The 24,788-nt window shown below is 42.2% G+C and overlaps 2 protein-coding genes across 2 annotated transcripts in view; both read right to left on the bottom strand.

Annotated features, from left to right (window-relative positions):
• The window catches only part of slc8a2b (solute carrier family 8 member 2b), a 95,376-nt gene that overhangs the window by 52,533 nt on the left and 18,055 nt on the right, over positions 1 to 24,788 (bottom strand).
• LOC130428683 (protein NYNRIN-like) lies at positions 2,972 to 4,384 on the bottom strand. Its single transcript, XM_056756873.1, has 2 exons — positions 4,047 to 4,384; positions 2,972 to 3,949 (listed from the first exon to the last, which is right to left on the bottom strand). Exons 1-2 carry the CDS (start codon positions 4,382 to 4,384, stop codon positions 3,046 to 3,048), a joined length of 1,242 nt encoding a protein of 413 aa, XP_056612851.1. The 3' UTR covers positions 2,972 to 3,045.

Here is a 24,788-nt window from a genome sequence, read left to right as displayed (position 1 = left end):
TCCATTTTCTTTTTTATACCTTGTGCATTATCTGCATTTTTTTTGTTAGGATTTCAAAGAGAACTTTGTTTTTTGCTTGGCCTCTTCGGAGTTGTTTTTATTACCCTACCTTATTGAGCCTTGTGGATTACATAGTCCTCTGGGAAGTTATTAAAACGATCTTTGTGATTTTCCTCAAGCAAAATTCCTCTGTGGCACTGGTGTAGAGTGTTCATCCACCACACCGGAGACCCAAGTTCGAGTCTCGGTCTTGACTGAAACACTGAGCCAACATGGACCCCGAGGCGCTTACGGCTCAAGACCTTGCACCTACCATCGCTCAGCACGAATGCTCTGTCCCACACCATGAAGCGGCACTTGCCCAGCTGGAAATCACTCCCAGCTGCTGTCGGCTCTCACCTCATCCATTCACCAGTTCTTTGACAAGATGTTTCCAACTATGGTTTCCCATGCTGCCCAATCGGTTCCTACAACCAGTCCTCAAGTGCCCGCTCCACATGCTGAGCATCGATTACCCCCCTCAGCGGTTCACTGGGGATTCCAGGACGAGCTTGCTCCACGTGACCCAACTGGCAATCTCGAGTCCCTCTTCGACCTAGTGGTCCGGCTGGACAACCTTATGAGGAAGAGCCACAAGGAGAATGGTTGTTCAGGCCCAGGTAGGGCACTCACCACCTCCCACCAGACCCTACGGAACCCATGCAATTGGGTAGTACCCGTATCTCCCCCACTGGAGTTATGTCTCTACTTGATAATGTCACCCAAATTAGCGGTCATCCTGGTCATATCGAATTTACCTTTTATATCTAAAGTTCTTTTAAAATTAGTTTCAACTCAGTTATGCTCCTTCCTCCAAAGGAAAGACATTAATGAAGAATTCCAGTCTGGATTTCGAGCATGTCACAGTACAGAGACTGCTTTGATCAGAGTTACAAATGATCTGCTTTTAGCGTCTGACCATGGCTGTATTTCATTATTGGTGCTGCTAGACCTTAGTGCTACATTTGACACCATTGACCACAGCATACTTCTACACAGACTCAAAAAGTACGTCGGCATTAATGGAATAGCATTGAAATGGTTTAAGTCTTATTTATCTGACCGTTTTCAATTTATAGGAATAAACAATGATGTGTCCCGCAAATCGCAAGTCGAGAACGGTGTACCACAGGGCTCAGTCTTAGGGCCTCTGCTCTTCGCATTATATATGCTACCTCTAGGAGTTATAATAAAGTGACACGGAATTAGCTTTCACTGTTATCCTGATGATACTCAACTTTATATTTCCTCGAAGCCTCATGAAACACAGAATTTCCATCGAATAATGGAATGCATAGTTGATTTAAAAAACTGGATGAGTAACAATTTTTTACTACTGAACTCGGACAAAACAGAAGTAATGCACTTTTAGGTGGTTGCCCTACAGGCCTATTACAAAAACTGCAACTGGTTCAAAACGCGGCAACTCGAGTTCTTACACATACAAAAAAGTATGAGCATATAACCCCTGTTCTGTCAACCTTGCACTGGTTACCTATAAAGCATCACATTAACTTTAACATCTTGCTTATTACCTATAAAGGCCTACATGGTCTAGCGCCGCAGCATTTGAATGAACTTCTATTGTATCACAATCCTCCATATGCATTACGCTCTCAGGCGTCCTGTCAGCTGGTAATACCTAGAATTTCAAAATCAAGTGCAGGTTGTAGATCCTTTTCTTATATAGTGCCTAAACTTTGGAATATTCTTCCCTGCACTGTCCGGGAGGCAGACACACTCTGTCAGTTTAAATCTAGACTAAAGACGCATCTTTTTAATCTTGCATACACTACACTTCCATAATATTAATCCTCAGAGGATTTAGGCTGCATTATTTAGATCAACCGGAACCAGGAACACATCCAACAACAAATTATATACTTGTTGCATCAAAAGAGTGCAGAACAGTACTCTACTCTCAGCCAGACTTGTCTCTTTGTTCCAAGGTTACCGCAGGATGCAGTTCATGCCCAGACCTGATGGCAGAGCTGAGAATGGGAAGCGATGATCTGACAAGAGCTGAGATGATAGAGCTGGATAAAGGACACTGCAACTTGACACGATTTTTCTACAACACTTAAAAAAAGTTATTAGATTGTTAATGATAATCTTAAATCTATAATTTACCTTATTAGTAAGTTTATTTATTTTTTATTTAGCCTTGTTGTGCAAGCACTGTTGAGCTTGTGCAGAGGCAGCAGCTTTTGCCAGAGGGGAACTGGAATCCCCTGGTTGGGCCTGGGTTCTCCTGAGTTTTTTTTTCTCGATTGGAGTTTTGGGTGCTTCGCCACCGTTTGCATATTGCATATTGTCGTATAAGTCTGCTGGAGATGTTTCTCACCTTCTGCTTGTGAATCAACGGCTTTTGTAGCCGCTGGTAATTGGCATACGTCGGGGTGCTCTATACCGTCCTTCAGATGGGATAGCACTGCTCCCAATCCAGTGTCCGATGCGTCTGTCTGCAGGACAAAGGGGCAGTCAAAATCCGGAGCATGTAGGATCGGTGACGATGGCAGAGCTTCTTTCAGTGTCTGGAACGCTTGCTCAGTTGCCAGAGTCCACTTTACCTTGTCTTTCCTGCCCCGTTTTTGGTCAGGTCGGTCAGGGGACTGGCTATGGACGAAAAATTGGGTATAAAGCACCTATAATAGCCCGCTAGCCCCAGGAAGGCCCGTACCTGGGATTTGTTGTGGGGTCGGGGGGCGTCCCGATCGGCTTCCACCTTCTTCATCTGTGGTTGGATTATCCCAACCCCCACTCTATATCCCAGGTACTGGGCTTTGGCGAGTCCGAGGTGACATTTCTTGGGGTTCGCCGTAGCGCCTTCCTGAGGTCCAGTAGCACTCTCCGAAACCTATCCAGATGGGCGTCCCAGGTCCCCGAGTGGATAACAAGGTCATCAATATAGGCCGAGGCGTAGGCTTGATGGGGCCGTAACAAAATGTCCATCATCCTCTAGAATGTGGCAGGTGCCCCATGTAGACCGAACGGCAGAACTGTATACTACCAGTGTCCAGAGGGGGTGCTAAACGCCGTCTTCTCCCGGGCTTCTGGAGCTAGGGGCACCTGCCAGTACCCTTTTGTGAGATCCAGCGTAGTGATGTATCTTGCTTTTCCTAGCCGGTCCAGTAAATCATCCACCCGGGGCATCGGATAGCCGTCGAAGGTGGATACTTCGTTGACCCGACGGAAGTCATTGCAGAAGCGGAGAATGCCATCTGGTTTGGAAACCATCACGATGGGGCTAGACCACGGGCTACGGGAGGGCTCTATAACTCCAAGCAGTTTCATCCGTTTGATCTCCTTTTCTATAGCCAGTCGACGAGTCTCTGGCACCCGGTAGGAACGCTGTCTCACCACAACCCCCGGTGGCGTGCGGATCTCGTGCTGGATTATCCGAGTCTGCCCGGGCTTTTCCGAGAACACGTCTCTGAACTGACTGACCAGGTACTGGATGTCTTGTTTCTGGACGGGGGACAGATGTTCTCCCATTTGTAAGACTGGTGCTTCGGTTTCCGCGAACGCCGCCATCTGCGTTGGGGATGCCATCCATCTCTTTAGGAGGTTGACGTGGTACAGCTGTACCTCCCGTCTGCATCCCGGCTGACGGAGGCTATAATTGACTGGTCCTACCCTCTCCACCACCGTGTAGGGTCCTTTCCAGGATGCCAGGAACTTGGACGTGGCGGTTGGGGTCAGTACTAACACCCGGTCTCCTGGCTGGAACTCCCTAGGTTGGGTAGGCCGGTCATACCCCCTTTGCTGGGCGCGCTGGGCCTCGACAAGGTGTTGCTTTACCAAGGGCATCACTCTGTCTATCCGGGATCTCATCTGTTGGATGTGTTCCACCATGCTGCGATGCGGTGCTGGTTGATGGTCCCAAGCGTCCCGGGCGACGTCCAAGAGCCTGCCAAACAGGAGTTCAAAAGGCGTAAAACCCGTGGACGCCTGGGGGACTTCCCGGATCCCGAAAAGTACATATGGTAGCAGAAGGTCCCAGTCACGCCCATTCTCTGCCACCACCCTGCGGAGCATCCTCTTTAGGGTTTGGTTGAACCGTTCCACAAGTCCATCCATTTGAGGAAGGTATACCGACGTCCTTCACCTCGAAGAGGTGGCAGAGGTCTGCCGTCAGCTGGGACATGAACGGAGTTCCCTGGTCAGTCAGAATTTCCGTGGGAATACCCACGCGGCTGCACATCATAAAGAGTTCCTTGGCTACTGCTTTAGCCGTGGCCTTCCGTAGTGGTAAAGCTTCCGGATACCTCGTAGCGTAATCCACAACGACCAAGATATATTCATGTCCCCGGGCAGACTTCGGCAGGGGTCCTACCAGGTCCATCCCTAATTTAGTCATTTGGCAGACGCTTTTATCCAAAGCGACTTACAGTGCATTTATTACAGGGACAATCCCCCTGGAGCAACATGGAGTAAAGTGTCTTGCTCTTGGTGGCTGCTGGGATCGAACTAGCAATCTTTGATTTACCAGTTCAGTGGTTTAACCCACTAGACCACCATCTCGCATCCCTATACGCTCAAAGGGTACCTCGATTACCGGAAGTGGGATTAGCGGACTAGGGGGAGGACGCTGGGGAGATTTCTGTTGGCAGACATGACAACACTGGCAGAATCTCTTTACCTCTGCTTCGAGCCCGGGCCAATGGAACCGGTCCCTGATTCGTTGAATGGTGTTTGCGGCCGCCAGATGACCTGCCATGGGGTGGGTGTGTGCCAACTCGAGGATCGTCTCGGTCTTGTTCTTTGGTACTACTAGCAGCAGCTTTTCCTCCGGCACAGTACAACAGACCCTTCTTAATTACAAAATATGGGAGGGGGTAAGGGCCAGGCTGGCGGTCTTCTCCATCCACGATCCGGACCTGGTTCCAACAGTTTCGCAACCTAGCATCCTCCCGTTGTTCCCGTCCGAAGGAGGCACCTCCCTTTACCTGCTGGAAGAGGTCAGCAAAAACGTTAGGATTTTGGCACTCACCCTCTGGCTCACTGTCCATTGCCATCAGGACGGGACGGGGTTTCCGCTCTCTCCGAGGTCTGGCTCCCCGGGCCCGACCCCCACGGCCGGCCGCCTGCACGGTGCTCGTCAACAGTTGGTCGAACCCGGGCCAGTCCCGACCCAGCAATACGGTACCTGAAGATCGTCAACAATCCCGTTCTCCAGCGTCCACGACCCTGGGCCAGACGACACTGTTACCTCGTTGTGTTACCTCACAGGTATTTGGTCATCGTAGGCCCACTGATGGAATTGTTGGGCCGCATTGACCGGAGACAACCCTATTCTGGCGAGGATCTCCCGTTTTAGGGCTTCATAATCTTCACTTGCGGGGGTAGCAGAGCGTAGTAAGCCCTCTGGGCTTCACCCTTCAGATATGGAGCCAGGATTCTCGCCCACTCTGCTTTATCCCACAGTTCCCTTGTTGCTATCACCTCGAAAGTGTGGAGGTAGGCTTCGATATCATCCTGTGCCGTTAGCTTCATCAGCAAGTTATGAGCAGTGGCTCTCACATCTGGTAGGTGGGTATGAGCCGCGGCGGCTTCCTGCAGCATTCCCAGGGTCTGGTTTGTACTCTCCTGCCGTTGTGTCAACTGCTCGAAAAACGTTGCTGCCGAACCACCACCTCGGCCAAGCGTCGAATCACCTCCTCCATTGCCGAAAAAAAAGAGAGAGAGCAGGTAGGGTTTCTGTAATGGACAATAGGATGGTTATTGACTCCTGTGCGTATCGTAGCTCCGTTGAACGCCCGCATTCTCCACCAGTTGTGATGGGCAATGCAACGACACGCATGCAATAATACAATTAACCACCCCGAAGGGTAATTTATTACACAAGTTTTGCTTGAATTGCCACTGAGATAAGCCTCCTCCAAGACGCGTGGTTAACTGGCGTCTTGTTTTACTCCTCACTTCCCCTTTTGAAGTGGTAAGAATTGGTCCTCTCGGATCCGGTACTTTCGTGTTCGCTGACGTGCTTCTAATCCGGTCTCTAAACGTCCGATCCTGCAGAACATAAGCAAACAAACGTCTCAGTGGCATTCAAGTCTGATGGAGATGTTTCTCACCTTCTGCTTGTGAACCAGGGGCTTTTGTAGCCGCTGGTAATTGGCATCCGTTTGTGACGAGCGGCAGCTGTGCCGCTCCAATTGCCTCCGTCTCCATGGCGACACTGATAGCGCCAGGGGTGACTCGTCACAGCATAAATGTAAAATAAAACTTATGAAACATACACAGATCATAAGCAGGTGACCTGCTGCTAATGGAGTATTTTATGTGCAAGAAGTGCAAACATCTGCCGTCTGCATTCATGTGCCTAAGCAGGTAATGTGTGAATGAGGGTGTTGATGGTCTAGCGAATATTATCTGCTGTTCACAATCTTAACGGTGACTCTCAGTCTCGCCAGCTATCTACGTATACATGCCATACAGTACAGATCACGTTTCTGATTGAGAATATGAGACATATTCAACAAATAAATATTAATATAGAGAGCTGTTCTTGATTCTTCTATTGGACTTGATTGTGTCAAATGGGTATTACCAAAATACGGAAGTCGTGCCACTCGGTGGCCATGTTTGCAATTTGCCTCCGGGCAGTTATAACGTAATTCAAGCAAGACGTGAATGGAGAATATTGATATTTCGAAAATTGCCAGTTAAAAAACAATAAGCCGTTAAAAAATGCACTTGTAACCTACTGCTTTGCGGGGCTTATTGCTTTCATAAAATCATATGTGTAGCAAGGTTTCATAAAATAATGTAAATAAAATGATATTTAGTCTATATTATGCGGGTCAGCTGTTATACATAGGGGTATTTTATAACGTCTTAGAACTCGGCTCATCAGATCAGAATCTAGGACAAGACCGATCGTTTTATAATCTCAATTAAACAACATATTTATGAACAGCATTAAAACTTCAACTGTAAAATAACATTTGTAAGCTTAAATTGTGCTAAAAAACACCTTTTTCGAGGGCGCTTTGGTAGCTGTACTTGTGCACAGGCTGATAAGCGCCTAAAAGAGGAACCCACCTCAAAGAATTGTCAGTCTTTGACGGTTGAAGATTGAGTCGACAGTCGGATGTTAGCAGTAGGTGCTGAAAAATATGAGGGCTTGCTGATGTTACAAATGATGTTAGGGAGGCACAGCATGTCCTTATATTTCGATGAAAGATAAAAAAAAAGAATTTGATGAAATTAAGGAGCATACAAATAAATGAGCAAAATGGAAATACATATGTCAACCTGTGTGTGCGTGTGTGCCAGGGCAGTTGGTAAATGTCCCAGCAGTTGTTGCGTCTGGTTCGAGGTTTACCAGATACAGAATAAGAAACTCTACAGAGAGGAAGAGCATTTGTGCCGTTCAGAGGCAGGATGCTGTAAGATACACACACACCTCTTTATTCTTTCTGTGGTCTCACAAACCTGTGCTGAATACTGATTTCTGCTCTTTGTCTCACTGGCATCTTTGACACACGCATGGCTTAATTTCAAGCGTTTAGTGCTGGAGTGGCAAACATCATGACTACAAAACCATTTGCTGTGCAGAAAATAAAAAATAAGCAAGTATAAACTTCACTCGTTAAAAGATTTGTATTTCATCTGAAGAGAATTCGGCTCTGTCCGGTGGTTGCTAGGCAGTTCTGGGTTGTTGCTAGGGTAGTCTATAGGGTCCTTCAGATTCAGGTCTTTTTTCTACGGTACTGTCTACTTTATTTATATTGTTTACTTTTTTTTAATTCCATGTTGGTATAGTGATGCTATCAGAAACCCAATGCTAGTAATCTCAGCTATTTTCAGTTTTTCTGTATGTCTCTATGCCTTCACTTTCACTCTCTGCCTTCATCCATCTTTTCCTCTCATCTGGGATTTGCAATTAAAGGTTATTGCAAAAACCCCCAAACAGCAGTTCACAATCGTCCCTTATATACAAATGCTTCTAACTATATAGTTTTTGCTTTTGATATATTTTTATATTATATTTATAATTAGGAAAACTATTAGGAAAATCGGTTCCTGATTGCATCGCTGCCGGCAGCTAGTTTGTATCCTCTGACACTTGCTTCACCTCACATTTGTTATTGGTCTTATTATTAGTGTATTTTTCTATCGTTACCTATCACTGTCGTTGCCAAATTATTTATAACTTTATATTTTAAACCTATATTAATTGAAACGTAACGCCGCTAGCATATTAGCGTGTTAGCTTGCCTTCTGTTTACATTGTGGAATATCATCTCCCCCTGTTTGTCTTGTGTGCTAACTGTTTCTCTTTTTAAGTGTATATACTAAGACTCATCAAGCAACCTTGGTAAGTTAGGATTGCACTTCATACCCGGTGAGTTATGACTTCTATTCCTATTGTTGTTACTTGCACATCATGTCATATGTTTAGCTTAGCCTTCTCTGTCAGCGGCGAGGGTTTTACATGTGATAAATGCAGGGAAGTAGTTAGGCTGACGGAGAAGATCTTAGAATTAGAGTCTCGCATCCAATCTTTATTTGAGGATAGTAAGAGTGTTAGGACTGTAGAAAACACTTCGGATGCTAGCAATGTTAGCGCACACAGCTCGGTTCCGGTTGAAAATCCCCTGCAGCTGGGAAACTTTGTGACCGTGAGACGGCATAGTCGCAGGACAAAACATCACTCAACCGTTCCGATTAAAGTCTTGAACAGGTTTGCCCCGCTCAGTGACGCACCGACTGAGAAACCTGCTGAAAGTGCCCTCGTGATCTGTGATTCTATTGTCCGGAACGTTAACATAGAGACACCAGCCACCATAGTCAAATGTTTACCGGGAGCCAGAGCGCCTGAAATCAAGTCAAATTTAAATGTGCTGGCTAAGGCTAATCGTAAATACAGTAAGATTGTTATTCACGTCGGCACAAATGATGTTAGACTCCGTCAATCGGAGATCACTAAAGATAATATTAAAGAGGTGTGTGAGCTCGCAAAAACGATGTCAGACACTGTTATATTCTCTGGCCCCCTTACTGCTTACCGTGGTGATGAGATTTATAGCAGATTATCATCACTAAATGGCTGGTTGTCTGAGTGGTGCCAGCAGAATAATATAGATTTTATAAATAACTGGAAGAGTTTTGAGGGCAGACCTGACCTGTTGAAACGAGATGGTCTCCATCCCTCCTGGGATGGGGTTTCCCTCCTCTCTAGAAATTTGGCACACAGTCTTAATAATGCTAAAGTCTGACTACCTAGGGCCCAGGTCAGGAAGGAGACAGAATGGCTTAACCAACTGTCTGCTTTCCGTCTCGCGTTACAGAATACACAAAATATACAACATGTAATAATCCCTTTTTACAAACAACATAAAATGTGTCTGTCCCCCGGATTAGCAAACATAAGATATTGCGTAAACCTCTTGAAAGTAATTTAATAAACGTTAAACAAATCAAACATGAACAAAATACAGATAATCAACTGTTACGACTCGGATTGCTTAATATTAGATCTCTCTCAAATAAAGCACTTTTTGTTAACGATTTGATAACCGATCATAAAATAGACATGCTTTGTTTGACAGAAACATGGCTAAAGCCAGATGATTATATTACTCTAAATGAATCCGTTCCCCAAGATTATTACTATAAACACGAGCCTCGTCTAAAAGGTAGAGGAGGAGGTGTCGCTGCACTTTACAATAATTCTTTTATCACCTCTCAGAAGTCTAATTTTAAATACAATTCTTTTGAAGTCATGGTACTTCATGTATCGACACCTAATACTAAGGACAAAACATTTTAAAAATTTATTCTAGCTATTGTATATAGGCCTCCAGGGCACCACACAGATTTTATTAAAGATTTTGGTGGGTTCTTATCAGAACTAGTACTGGCCGCAGATAGAGTCCTTGTCGTCTGTGACTTTAATATCCATGTAGACAATGATACAGATGCCTTGGGACTGGCTTTCAAAGACACTCTTAACTCCATGGGCGTTAGTCAACATGTGTCAGGACCCACTCACCTTCGTAATCATACTTTAGATTTAATACTTTCTTATGGTATAAATGTGGACGATGTTAAAATCGTTCAGCAGAGTGAAGATATTTCGGATCATTATCTGATATTATCTTTGCTTCAATGGCCTACGGCTGCAAATCAAACTCCTTGTTAAAAATATGGTAGAACGATTACTTCAACTACCAAAGTTGCGTTTCTCGATAATCTGCCTGAATTGTATAAAATATCTAGCATGAGTAAAAGCGTTGACGATTTTGACACTACTATTGAAAATTTTAACTCTACTTTCTCTGAAATATTAGACACAGTTGCTCTCTGCGTTTAAAGAAAATTAAAAATAGCAGCCCAACACCGTGGTATAATGAACACACTCAGACTCTAAAAAAAGCGTCCCGGAAAATGTAGCGCAACTTTAAGAAAACGAATTTAGAGGTATTTCGTATAGCATGGAAGGATAGTACTCGAAATTACAGGAATGCCATAAAAACGTCTAGATCCGCCTACTTTTCAACACTAATAGAGGAAACCATCACAACCCTAGGTTTTTATTTAACACCGTGGCTAAATTAATAAAAAATAAGTCGTCATCGACGTCAGATTCTGATTATCAGCATAACAGTGATGAATTTATGAACTACTTCACGAGTAAAATCCAAGATATAAGAGAAAAATTTATAACAATCCAACCTGTAGTGAAATCCGCTGAACAAACTAACTACAGCACCCCTAAGGAGAAATTGCAATTATTTTCTACAGTAGATCACGATGAACTGTCTAAAATCATTAGATCATCTAAATTAACAACATGCATGCTAGACCCTATACCTACAAAACTACTGAAAGAAATGCTCCCAGAAATTATAGATCCTCTTCTCAGTATTATTAACTCATCTCTGACATTAGGACATGTGCCTAAAGCATTTAAGGTGGCTGTTATAAGGCCTCTTTTAAAAAAAACCAAACTCGACCCTAAAGAACTAGGGAATTACAGGCCTATATCGAATTTACCTTTTATATCTAAAGTTCTGGAAAAAGTAGTTTCAACTCAATTATGCTCCTTCCTCCAAAGGAATGACATTAATGATGAATTCCAGTCTGGATTTCGAGCATGTCACAGTACAGAGACTGCTTTGATCAGAGTTACAAATGATCTGCTTTTAGCGTCTGACCGTGGCTGTATTTCATTGTTGGTGCTGCTAGACCTCAGTGCTGCATTTGACACCATTGACCACAGCATACTTCTACATAGACTCGAAAATTACGTCGGCATTAACGGAATAGCATTGAAATGGTTTAAGTCTTATTTATCCGACCGTTTTCAATTTGTAGCAATAAACAATGAGGTGTCCCGCAAATCACAAGTCCAGTACAGTGTACCACAGGGCTCAGTCTTGGGGTCTCTGCTCTTCGCATTATACATGCTACCTCTAGGAGATATAATAAAGCGACACAGAAATAGCTTTCACTGTTATGCTGATGATACTCAACTTTATATTTCCTCGAAGCCTCATGAAACAGCAGTTCCATCGAATAAAGGATTTCATAGTTGACTTAAAAATGTGGATGAGTAACAATTTTTTACTACTAAACTCGGACAAAACAGAAGTGTTACTTACTGGACCGAAAACTGCTATGCGTAACAACCAAGAATACTGCTTAACGATTGACGGATGCTCCATAAAATCCTCGTCATCAGCTAAGAATCTTGGCGTTGTATTCGACAGTACTCTGTCATTTGAAAGCCATGTCGCCGACACCTGTAAAATTGCATTTTTCCATTTTAATAATATATCCAAATTACGTCATATGCTGTCACTGTCAGATGCAGAGAAATTAATTCATAACATCAAGACTAGATTACTGTAATGCACTTCTAGGTGGTTGCCCTGCGGGCCTATTACAAAAACTGCAACTGGTTCAAAACGCGGCAGCTCGAGTTCTTACACGTACAAAAAAGTATGAGCATATAACCCCGGTTCTGTCAACCTTGCACTGGTTACCTATAAAGCATCGCATTAACTTTAAGATGTTGCTTATTACCTATAAAGCCCTACATGGTCTAGCGCCGCAGTATTTGAATGAACTTCTATTGTATTACAGACCTCCTTTAGATTTTTTTACAGGCGTCCTGTCAGTTGGTAATACCTAGAATTTCAAAATCAAGTGCAGGTGGTAGATCCTTTTCTTATCTAGCGCCTACACTTTGGAATATTCTTCCCTGCACGGTCCGGGAAGCAGACACACTCTGTCAGTTTAAATCTAGACTAAAGACTCATCTTTTTAATCTTGCATACACTACACCTCCATAATTTTAATCCTCAGAGGATTTAGGCTGCATTATTTAGATCAACCGGAACCAGGAACACATCCAACAACAAATGATGTACTTGTTGCATCAAAGAGTCCAGAACAGTACTCTACTCTCAGCCAGTCTTGTCTCTTTGTTCCAAGGTTACCGCAGGATGCAGTTCATGCCCAGACCTGATGGCAGAGCTGAGAATGGGAAGCGGTGACCTGACAAGAGCTAAGAGGATAGAGCTGGATAAAGGATGCGACAACTTTGTTTTTCCTACAACATTTCAAACGCTATTAGATTGTTAATGATAATCTTAAATCCTTAATTTTTATATTTTTATTAAAGCGTTGTTGTGCAAGCACTGTTGAGCTTGTGCAGAGGCAGCAGCTTTTGCCAGAGGGGAACTGGAATCCCCTGGTTGGGCCTGGGTTCCCCTGAGGTTTTTTTTCTCGATGGGAGTTTTGGGTTCCTCACCACCGTTTGCATATTGTTTTGCACTATCTGCCTGGCCCGGGGGCTGCTTTAGAATTCATACTTGTATTCAATGTGTCTCATGTACAGCTGCTTTGTAAAGTTGAGTTGAGTTGAGTATTATAAACCAAAAGACGTGCAATATTCATTTGTACTGTTAACAGTAAGAGGACAGCTGGCGTCATGCAAGATATAGTATAAAAACAACTCAAAAATAATTTGTCCCTTCAGTGTGGACTTGTTATTTTATCATTGTACTGTCTGCACAATGTACAATGTACTCAAAACACTGAATTTACACTTTGTTTCTATTCCAAGCAGACCATATTGAAACCAATATGGATCTTTGCCAATTTCAGCTAGTACTTGTTATATTTGTGTGAAATAGACGGCCAGTAAGTGAATTCTGTCTGGCCTGTGGTTCTAGCTCAGTGTCAGTGTCAGAAACTGAAAACATGCTACAAACAGACTGTACATATATTACATGCAAAAAGCAGCATCTTGGTTGTAACAAATCTCAATAAAATGGAAGGAAGGAGGCGGGAACCGGCAAACATTTAAACATTTAATAAAGTAATATAACAGCCGGCGGCCCCTCACGGACGACCGCCGGCGAACAAAACATAATATAAATACAAACATAACATAAGTTCGGGCCCGGTCCTCTCACTTCGACGGTCCGGTCGCTCGTTCCTTTTATATTCTCCCATCTCCTACGTGATTCGAGGCCGGTGTCCGCACAGCTGGCGCTAATTCACAATTACTCACCGGACTCGAACCACGGTCTCGCCCCGCCTACTCTACTACATACCCCCATCACCCCTCACAGGCCGGGGGTACCCCCGCGACTGTGCAAGCTCCCTCCCCCTCCCTCGGGGGGGGGTGGGGTGGGGGGTATGCAGCGACGAGACGAGACAACGGAGACGGGAGCCCTCGGAGCGACCGGAAAGAGAGAGGGGAGAGAGGAAAAAAAAAAAAATCCGGTTCCCCGACATGCTGCCGCTCGTTCCTCAACCAGCCGGAGTACTCTCCTTCGCGGTGCCTTGCGGTGGCCCTGGGGCTTCGGTGGACGGCTCGACCGTCCGCCCCCTGGCGGCCGGCGGTGGCTCCTCCTTTATCCGGGAGTCGGGGCGGGTTCCCCGTCCCCTGTTCCTCCCCCTTGGGCGGACGGACGCAGGCTCCGGCCTCTGGCAGGCGGTGGCTCAACCGGCACTTCCGCCCCCTGCTCCTCCCCTCGGGGGACGGACACAGGCTCCGGCCTCTGGCGGACGGCGGCAACCCCCCCGCTCCCACTTGGACGAAAGCCACCCCACCTCGACCCAGGTGAGCGGCAGCAAAGGTCGGCGTTCCACCGAAGTTTTGACGGTGGCCGCACTGTGCACTTCCGTTTCCCCAGAGCCACCGCTTCGGGCAGCCACTGGCGGACGCCCTACGTCCGCGCTGCCCGAACTCTCCGGCACCGCGAGGCCACACGGCGGCGAGGACTCTCCGACAGCATGTCTCTCCTTCCTCCCGGGTTTCGGCACCAATGTAACAAATCTCAATAAAATGGAAGGAAGGAGGCGGGAACCGGCAAACATTTAAACATTTAATAAAGTAATATAACAGCCGGCGGCCCCTCACGGACGACCGCCGGCGAACAAAACATAATATAAATACAAACATAACATAGGTTCGGGCCCGGTCCTCTCTCTTCGACGGTCCGGTCGCTCGTTCCTTTTATATTCTCCCATCTCCTATGTGATTCGAGGCCGGTGTGCGCAAAGCTGGCGCTAATTCACAATTACTCACCGGACTCGAACGACGGTCTCGCCCCGCCTACTCTACTACATTGGTATTGTAAACCGCAAGCGGGTCGTTTGCAATGATAATAAATGGAAATCCATTTTGAAGTCCATCACAGTCTATCACTAAGATTCTCTATCCAGAAGTTCTGGGCTCTCTGTCTGGATGTCAAAAGCAACACTCGCTTGTGTGCCGATCCATTATTGGTATTGGAGGTGTCCGATAAGTTCAAAGGTTGTAAGAGAACCCTGATATTAATTAAATAAAATCTTTTTCATCAGCTTCATTTAACTCCCTCGAGCTATCTTTTTATTTGTTTTTTAATTACTTTTCCTCTGTGGTTCCCCACAGGCATACTGTAGAATTAAATTAATTAGTTGAGATACATGGATAAATAACTACATACATAGACTTATTGATGCATTACTTAATAATTCACACGAATAGAACGAAAACAGTACAGCTGCCGTCATGCTAGGTATAGTATAAAAACAACCCAAACGCTTAAATAATCATTTTGTCCCCCTCAGTGTGGACAAAAAAGGTTTTTTTTTATCAATGTAGTTTCACCTGCTGTAAGGTGACACTCGATAATAGCACATACGGGTTATGAGCTTTGATTATTGTTCAAAAGCGAGTGAAGAAAAACTGAGTTCAGTGCAAATGGGGTTTCGTGAGGTATAATAAACATCTTTTGGTTGTTGGAGAAAAACAGGGTGTGCTGGAATATTTTTTCATGAACTGTGAAGGGCTATTAGAGAAGATCACATCTGCTCACGGCTAACCGGAATGTCTGTGTTTTCATGCAAGCTTTTATGTGTGCAGTCATATCATCTTAATGATACTGAAGTGCACAATAGTTTTTAGACACTCAAGTCTGTGTGTGTGTGTGTGTGCTTCTCCAACCATGTAATTGAAATATGTTGCGTGTTATGCTCTAGTGTCTGTCTAACTGCTTTCTTGAGCAAATCAGAAACACACAACTCAGAGAATGTGAAAAATGAAAATTATATTGTCTGATGTTGTGCGTATGACAGGATGATAACAGGTGATTGATGTATTCTTCACTTCAGTCGTTCATGATGTATGTGCATGTTCTAAGGATTTGTTGATAACATAACTGGAGTGCAGTTAAATGTGTAATATGACTTTAAAAAGTTACATTGTGCTTAATTTGATTTATTATTACATATACGAATTTATAGTCTTTATAATATTTGACCTATCTTTCTCTCTCATTTTTCTTAAATGTATGCTTCTCTGTGATAACCACGCTTTGTGTGTGTGTGTGGGTGTGTTTGCTTGCTTGTGTTTTTCAGTGCGTGTGTATTTTGTGCTCTGTGCGGATGGAGTTGTATTTTATGCATGTGCGTGTGCGTGTCTATTTTCACCTATAAATTAAGTTGACTTGACTTAAATGACTGAGACCGATGCATTATAAACATCTACAGTTTGATGTGTTTGTGTTTGTGTGTCACCTAGTGTATGTGTGATTCCTGTCTGAAAAGGACAAAAATACTGAACTCTGACATTTGAAAGACGCCACACTTATAGAAGAAGAGAGGCAGAGACAGACAGATAGGAAAACGTTTTATTGACAGGATAGAGATGACAGAAAAACACATGCTGTATACACATTGTGTGTAATCGAGCAAGTACTTCATAAACTGCTGTAGCTACTGGAGACAGCGAGCGAATGAGAAGCAGATCATTTAATTTTTGACTGAGCCTCGCCCCTACACCATTCATCTGAGCAACCAGACAACCAATAAGAATCCAGCCGTCCTTCCTCACTTAGCGACTAGCTGACCGATGTGCACGCATCACATCAACTCATTACTGTCCTCAAAACAAACAACAACACAGAGAAGAAAGAGAGACAGACAAAGAGAGAGCCTGCCTATGAAACATCTGGGTGTTGGGGATTTTTTTGATGCCTACCTCTGGGCTCAGAGAACAAGAACAAGCTGTCAGGTATCGATCAGCCGAAGACAACAAATAACAAAATACAGAGCTTGTGTGCACACGCTTGTCCTTTTGTATATTTGTGGGTCATGCATGCCACAGCACCAATGACCACAACATAAATATCTATTTATGACGATCTACATAATAAAAAAATAAAAATAAATTTGAATTCTGATATCAGAAATAATTTCGTTTCTAGGTGGGCTTTTGTATGCCATCACTTTGTAAAGGCAAGCAAATCATATTGAAACTGCCAATTTCAGCTAGTCCTTGTTATATTTGTGTGAAATAGACGGCCGGTAAATTAATTCTGTCTAGCCTGTGTTTCTAGATCAGTGTTGGAAACTGAAATCACACTACAAACAGACAAATGCAAAAACTAGCATCTTGGTATTGTAAACCAAAATTGTGTTGTGTACAATGATAATACATGAAAATCCATTATGAAATCCATCAAAGTCTATTACAAAGATTCTCTTTCTAGAAGTTCAGGGCTGTCGTTCAGGGCTGTCTTTCTAGAAGTTCAGGGCTGTCTGTCTGGGTGTCAAAGAGACACACGCTTGTGTACCGATCCATTAGCAGTACTAAGGAAGTGTCCGAGAATTTCCTGATATAATTAAATAAACTCTCTTTCATCAGCTTCATTGAAGTCCCTCGAGCAATCTCTTTATTTGTTTTTTAATTACTTTTCCTTTGTGGTTCCCCACAGGCATACTGATTTCAATTCATTAGTTGAGATACATGGGATATATAACTACATACATAGACTAATTAATGCTTTACCTTAAAATTCACACGAATGGAACGAAAAGAAACAACCAATAAAATCATAAATACTAATTAAAAAAAAAAAACTTTTACGAAAAATGAAAAATAATAGAAGAGTTGCTTGTCCATAGATATAAATGTGCTTGTCTATTTTGCACTTTGACATGGTGTTTTAGGTGATTGCTAGGTGACAACCTCCTGGCCTAAGTCAAAATAACCCATAATAAACTCTCTTTATGAGTGTTTTTCCGATCTACAGATCTCAGTTTGTTTGCCAGTGTTATGATAACAGCACTCATGTCTTCAACAAAAGATTATGAAACAACTACACACTCCTCACTGCAGATCGCGAGATTCAGGGGGCAAGGTCTGCCTCGCAAGAACGAAGTAGATTGGACACGCCAAAGTGACTTCTGGGACTTAAAGAAGATTCTGTACGCGCGCTAGGCTGCATTCGATGCATCCTTGATAACACATCAAGGTACTTTCATGCGTTCTCTGTTCGTGAGTATTGGAAACTGACTTTGACGGTTATCGATTACGTAGAGTGAGAACACGAGGACACAAGACCACTGAAAAACACATTTTGAGTAACGTCCCCAGTCTCCTCCCATTGCAAACACTTGATCCAGTCCTCTCACTGAGTCTTGATTTCTGCAGCAGTTTTGCCACAACACACATCATACTCATGTTGTTGCTCTAACATTTCTGCAAGTCGCAACTAAGTTATTCATTTAACATAAATAAACTTGCTGAAGAACAAACTTTAATTGTTAACTGGTTTTTAATAACACGTTTGTAGTAGAGTAGGCGGGGCGAGACCGTGGTTCGAGTCCGGTGAGTAATTGTGAATGAGCGCCAGCTGTGCGCACACCGGGCTCGAATCACGTAGGAGATAGGGAGCATATAAAAGGAACGAGCGACCGGACCGGGCCCGAACATATGTTAAGTTTGTATTTATGTTCTTGCGTTTTGTATTTATGTTTTGTTCGCCGGTGGTCGTCCGTGAGGGGCCGCCGGCTGTTATTATTTGTATTAAATCTTTATTTAAATGTCTGCCGGTTCCCGCCTCCTTCCATATCTTGAGACGTTCTACAACGTTTTATTAGATTTAGGTTTCAGGGTAAGAGTTTGGGTTAAGGGTACTTTTAATAACATATTTTATTACATTTAGGTTAAGGGTAAGGGTTTGGGTTAACATATTTAACTGTGATCATTACTTACAGGTGTACACCAAATTATGATACCATTGATAAGAGCAAACATTTTTACCTAAAAAGCCCTGCATTGTGATTACAAAAGAGCGTCTTTGCTATATCACATATTGAAAAAAGCAATACTAATTTCTCGCTAGAAATGCATCAGAAGTTATTGAAAGTGAAAATTAAACTTACATTTATACAGAATTAAGTGTAATAAAATTGGGACATTTGGACAAGATTAAATTTACAGAATTGCTTGTCTATTCTTTAGTGTCTGTGTGTATATTGCAAAGATGTCTGCTTATGATAATAATTAAAATGATTGATTCAAATATAATATAAAACTATTGACTTTAATATAAAGTTTATGGACAGTATACAGTATATATATATTTTTAAATAGTGACAATCGAGTAACAATTTCTCTAGATACTTGTACTTTTACTTGAGTAAAGGTTAAAACCGTTGATCACGCTATTTAATTAAAGGTTATAATCGATGTAATAAAGATCTGTTTTCTTGGTTTGTATTTCCGTTTATTGTACGAAGTTCAAGAAATGTTTTTTCCCTGGCAGAGAGAATGAGCCACGCCCACGTTAAAATGGGCCATTAGTTTCAATGAGTGGTGTTTATGAACTCGTGTTCGAATTATAGTAAAACGGCAAGTATTTTCTTTGCAACACTACCGTATCATAGGCAAATATGCGTCTATAGTGGATGACATGTGTCCCAATCGCATATCAAAAACCATTTTGGCATTGTTTCGTTTAAATTGGCCGGAATCTTAGGCAAACATGGATTGAAACGTGCTTTCCAAACGAGGGTTCCTTCTTTAACTAATTCCTTCTGTTTCAACTAATTAAATCCATGTACAGTATATAAGCATTTACTTAATCTCTTTGTAGTGCATTGTTGTTTTTAATCAAGTTTTTTTTCCTGTACATTTTAGATGAAGTAAGCATACAGACAAGAGTCAGTTGATTTGTACTGAAGTGGCTTTACAATCTTCTCATTATCTGTGTTTTTCTTGCTTGTATTAATAGATTAGACCTATCTGAGTGTATGTCCCCATGCTGTGCCCTGAACGTAAGCAGCTATGCATAGATGCTTAAAAAGGTAACTCTGCTGTATTTAGAAGCTACTGTGTGTGACTTTTAGGAGAAGTTTATAATAATCTGACTTTATTCTGTTCTCCATCTGAGTGATAATTATTACATTATCTTGTTTTGGTACAGGTGAATGAGGCGAATGCTTAAGCTGGGCCCTGATGAAATGTAACCATGGCGAGGACATATGTTTGATATTTGTAATGGTTTGATAACTTACTGTATGTTTATAACAATTCTAGATTTCTTACAATCTTTGCAATTATAAAATTAATTTAATATATGCTTAAATTGATAGTTAACCCCAAAAAAATAAAATTCTGTCATCATTTACTCACCCTCTATTCATTTCAAACTCGTGTGGCTTTCTTTCTCCTGCAGAACACAAAAATATGTTTTGAAGAATGTTGGTTACTGGCGCCCATTCACTTGCAATGGTTTTTTTTCCATACAATAGAAGTGAATAGTTGCTACCCTTGTTCAGTTACCAAATTTCTTCAAAATATCTTTTGTGTTCTGCGGGAGAAAGAAAGACAAATTTAAAATGACAAGAGGGTGAGTAAATATTAACAGAATTTTAGTTTTGGGGTTAACTATCACGTTAAAAAAAACTGATAGTGTCCTTGTATTCATTTCAAAGTAATATAAATCATTGTATCTGAAATTTAAGTCACTTCATTCTTTGTATCTGTGACATCTGTCATTGACATCTGTCATCAGTAATCTCACTGGTGCTCTTCAGGCTGTAAGATACATTTGAAAGAAAAAGTATTTGAACCCTTTGGGCTTACTTGGAATTCTTCATAAATTGGTCATAAAATGTGTTCTGATCTTCATCTAAGTCACAAAAATAGAGAAACACAGTCTGCTTAAACTAATACCGCACAACATTATACGTTTTCATGTTTTTATTGAACACAACATGTAAACATTCATAGTGCAGGGTGGTAAAAGTATGTGAACCTTTGGGTTTAATAACTGGTTGACCCTCCTTTGGCAGCAATAACCTCAACCAAACTTTTCCTAAAGTTGCAGATCTGACCTGCACAACGGTCAGGAGAAATTTTGGATCATTCCTCTTTACAAAAGTGTTTCAGTTCAGCAATATTCTTGGGATGTCTGGTGTGAATCGCTCTCTTGAGGTCATGCCACAGCATCTCAATTGGGTTGAGGTCAGGACTCTGACTGGGCCACTCCAGAAGGCGTATTTTCTTCTGTTGAAGCCATTCTGTTGTTGATTTACTTCTATGCTTTGGGTCGTTGTCCTGTTGCATCGTCCATCCTCTGGACAACAGTGGCTTCCTCCCTGGTGTCCTCCCATGAAGTCCATTCTTGTTTAATGTTTTTCTTATTGTAGATTTGTCAACAAAAATGTTAGCATGTGGCAGAGATTTCTGTAAGTGTTTAGCTGACACTCTAGGATTCTTCTTCACCTCATTGAGCATTCTGCGCTGTGCTCTTGCAGTCATCTTTACAGGACGACCACGCCTAGGGAGTGTAGCAACATTGCTGAACTTTCTCCATTTGTAGACAATCTGTTTTACCGTGGACACATGGACATCAAGGCTTTTGTAGCCCTTTCCAGCTTTATGTAAGTCAACAATTCTTGATTGTAGGTCTTCTGAGAGCTCTTTTGTGCGAGGCATGGTTCACATCAGACAACGCTTCTTCAGAACAGCAAACTCAAAACTGGTGTGTGTTTTTTATTGGACAGGCCAGCTTTAATCAACACATCCAATCTCATCACATAGATTGGACCCCAGGTTGGCTGACTCCTGGCTCCAATTAGCTCTTGGAGAAGTCATTAGCCTAGGGTTTCACATACTTTTCCTTTTCATACTTTTTTTTGAAAACGTATAATGTTTGTGCGGTATTAGTTTAAGCAGACTGTGTTTCTCTATTGTTGTGACTTAAATGAAGATCAGAAGACATTTTATGACCAATTTATGAAGAAATCCAAGTAAGCCCAAAGGGTTCACATACTTTTTCTTTCAACTGTATATTGGTGGTGCAGGATTTATTTTATGGTTATGGCATATTAACAATTCAATGTTATACTCAAGGTACTTTAAAATAGCATGTTATATAGTCCTTGAAATTTTAAAAGCTGTTGCATGATGCAAGTTGACCATGAGTCTTGCATTCACACATTTGACTAAACACTATGACATAGCCATTAAGTACTTACAGAAAAACTATAGTAGCGTACTATATGAGATCCAAAGCTGTAAATATACTGTACAGTAACCTACTTTTCATGATTGTTAAGGTGTCCAACTCAAATAAAATATTATTTCTGATTTCTTTGTTCTTATATTGTCTTACTAAAGCTTTTTGTGACTCACATGTTCTTCTATCCTGTATCCTGTTATTTATTTGTAGCTATCATGGAATTTTTTTAAGATCTTTCCAGCTGTCCTCTATGTATTCCCTTAAAGCCATCAACTACTTAATGACTGGCATTAACAAATCCATGATATTCTTAAAAATATATCTTTATGAGATTCTACATATATCTTTCAAATATAGTCATTTCATAACTTTTGGCATCTTATTTGTTAGCTTGCCTCTTTCCCAAAAGATCTAGAATATGGTAAGCTTTGTTGCCAATCCTATTATGCAGCAAGTGTGGCGGTCCGATGCTCATAGTATCAGAATGTTTTGTCACAATTCTAAAACGTCAAGGAACACAAGTCTCTTCATGTAATATAAAGTACTGATGATATACATTTTACTTACACCAATATTTAGTGTCTCGTTTCTGTTGTGACAACCTGCGTTATCGTGTCATGTGCTTCTAATACACTTGTCTGCAAATCATTCAGAACACTGATTAAGAGGTATATATATCATGTGTCATTTGCATGTCCACTTTTCATCAGATTAGGACAATGGATTCTCCCAAAGTACGAGATATCAGAGAGTTTTTACAGCACGGACAATGCCCAGAAAGCAGCTCCAGCAAGGAGCGCTATCATATTCGGAGAAGATGTGAGAACTTTGAACTTAAGGGTAGGGGAATGAAAAAACTCACCATGCCATAATCCTTAGATTTTACTGGCCTGGCATGGAGGAAGACACAAGTATGTTTAGATCTTGGTGTCATTTAATTTCACTCATTTCATTATCTCTTTTCTTGCAGATAGCTCAATGTCCTCAATGTCAGCTCAGAAGAAAAACAATGAAGGAGATGGCAGAATACAATCCAATAATTGTAAGAGTTAAAATATTACAGACTTCTTGGCTAGTTATTAATGTTTAAAATGTTTTCATTATTATTTTAGGTCACAGAATCTCTGGTATTAATTGGTATGGACCTAATAGGAAGGCTTTCACCAACTGAGACTGGTCATCACTACATATGTGTTATGGTGGATTATTTCGCAAAATGGCCAGAAGCCTATGCACTTAAAACTAAAAGTGCCGAAGAAGTAACTCAGTGTTTCTCAACAAGGTTGGTACAGGTACAGCACAAGTCAAAATGTACTTACATGACGATTAAAATAAAATTACCTTTATTTTATTTAAGGTCAACTTTAGTCTGTGTGACAGGGATCACCAGGAGCCTGTGTTCTCCCTATCATCCTCAGACGAATGGGCTTGTTGAGGAAATGAATGGCACAATTCAAAGGTACCTTATAGGCCAGGGGTGTCCAATGTCGGTCCTGGAGGTCCACAGTCCTGCAGAGTTTAGCTCCAACTTGGTTTAACACACCTGTTTTAAAGATTCTAGTCTGTTTTATGATACTGTTTTATGATTAGGGTTGAAGCTAAACTTAGTAAGACACAGGCCCTTTTTCAGTCTATAATGCAAACCTCATTCATTCCGATGGACATACTAGTGAACTAAATGTGGGTGAAAATGTGTTATTAAATGCTAAAATTAACATAAACTCAAAATCATGAAAATTGTCAAAGTATTTTTTGTTGTAGTTTATACAATTCTAGTTTTATTAGTAATTTTATTAGTGGTGTTATCAGATGGAGATGGTGGTCTAGTGGGTTAAACCACTGAACTGGTAAATCAAAGGTTGCTGGTTCGATCCCAGCAGCCACCACCAGTTTGTCCTTGAGCAAGACACTTTACTCCATGTTGCTCCAGGGGGATTGTCCCTGTAATAATTGCACTGTAAGTCACTTTGGATAAAAGCGTCTGCCAAATGACTAAATGTAAATGTAACAAATCAATAGCTTTTAAAATAATTAAATATAAAAATAAAAATATTACAGCCTAGTAAAGGATAAAAATCCAACGGCTGAAGTACTTGATTTGTTAATAGAGATGAAAGCAGTCTGAAGGGGCGGTGTATTGACTTCAGATTGATGAAAATGAGCGTGGAAAGAGAGATTCTCTTTCATTAATCCCTCCATCTCTCTTGATTTTTGTAATCAAGTTCATAGGAATATGGAAGAAAGGAGGCGAGGTCAGCGTGAAATGGGAGACAAGAATCACCTTATTTAGATTCTCTCCATGAGACGTTGCGCCCTGGTCTACAAACAATAATATAGCAACTTGTCTTCTCCGACTTTTCGGATCACAGTCCGTATGAATTCCACTCAAGATAGCCGGCTACAATCCACTGCTTCAGCCGGCTACAATCCACTGCTTCAGCCGGCTACAATCCACTGCTTCAGCCGGCTACAATCCACTGCTTCAGCCGGCTACAATCCACTGCTTCAGCCGGCTACAATCCACTGCTTCAGCCGGCTACAATCCACTGCTTCAGCCGGCTACAATCCACTGCTTCAGCCGGCTACAATCCACTGCTTCAGCCGGCTACAATCCACTGCTTCAGCCGGCTACAATCCACTGCTTCAGCCGGCTACAATCCACTGCTTCAGCCGTCAGGTCTCCCAGCCCGTCTCTCTCAACTTTCCTCCGATTCTGTGAGCCTTTAAGCGGTCTCCTAACCAATCACTGTAATGAGACGCAGGTGTTCTTAATCTGCAATCGACCTACTTGCTTACCGTCTTTCCCGTGTCTCTCCTCCCCGGCACAGATGTCACTAAACCACGCCCCCCTTGCCCCAATTTTATAATGCCCTGTTTTATACTCACAACTTTTGTGCTGAAGAGAGAGAGTAAAGCACAGAAAAGAGGGCATGGAGTGGTCAGGTCTGCTGCTTTCCATGTTTCACTTAGTGGCTGTTAAAG

This window comes from Triplophysa dalaica, chromosome 9 (genome assembly GCF_015846415.1).
Source record: "Triplophysa dalaica isolate WHDGS20190420 chromosome 9, ASM1584641v1, whole genome shotgun sequence".
In the NCBI taxonomy this organism is placed as follows: domain Eukaryota; kingdom Metazoa; phylum Chordata; class Actinopteri; order Cypriniformes; family Nemacheilidae; genus Triplophysa; species Triplophysa dalaica.
Note: the sequence above shows the minus strand (reverse complement) of the source record. Positions and strands in the feature narration are given on the sequence as shown.

Excerpts from the sequence above, each read along its gene's own strand:
- LOC130428683 (XM_056756873.1), bottom strand. The coding sequence starts at position 4,384 with ATGGACCTGGTAGGACCCCTGCCGAAGTCTGCCCGGGGACATGAATAT. Across the intron at positions 3,950-4,046 it reads GGTGGTGGCAGAGAATGGGC|GCTCTTGGACGTCGCCCGGG; the intron begins GTGACTGGGACC and ends CCTGTTTGGCAG.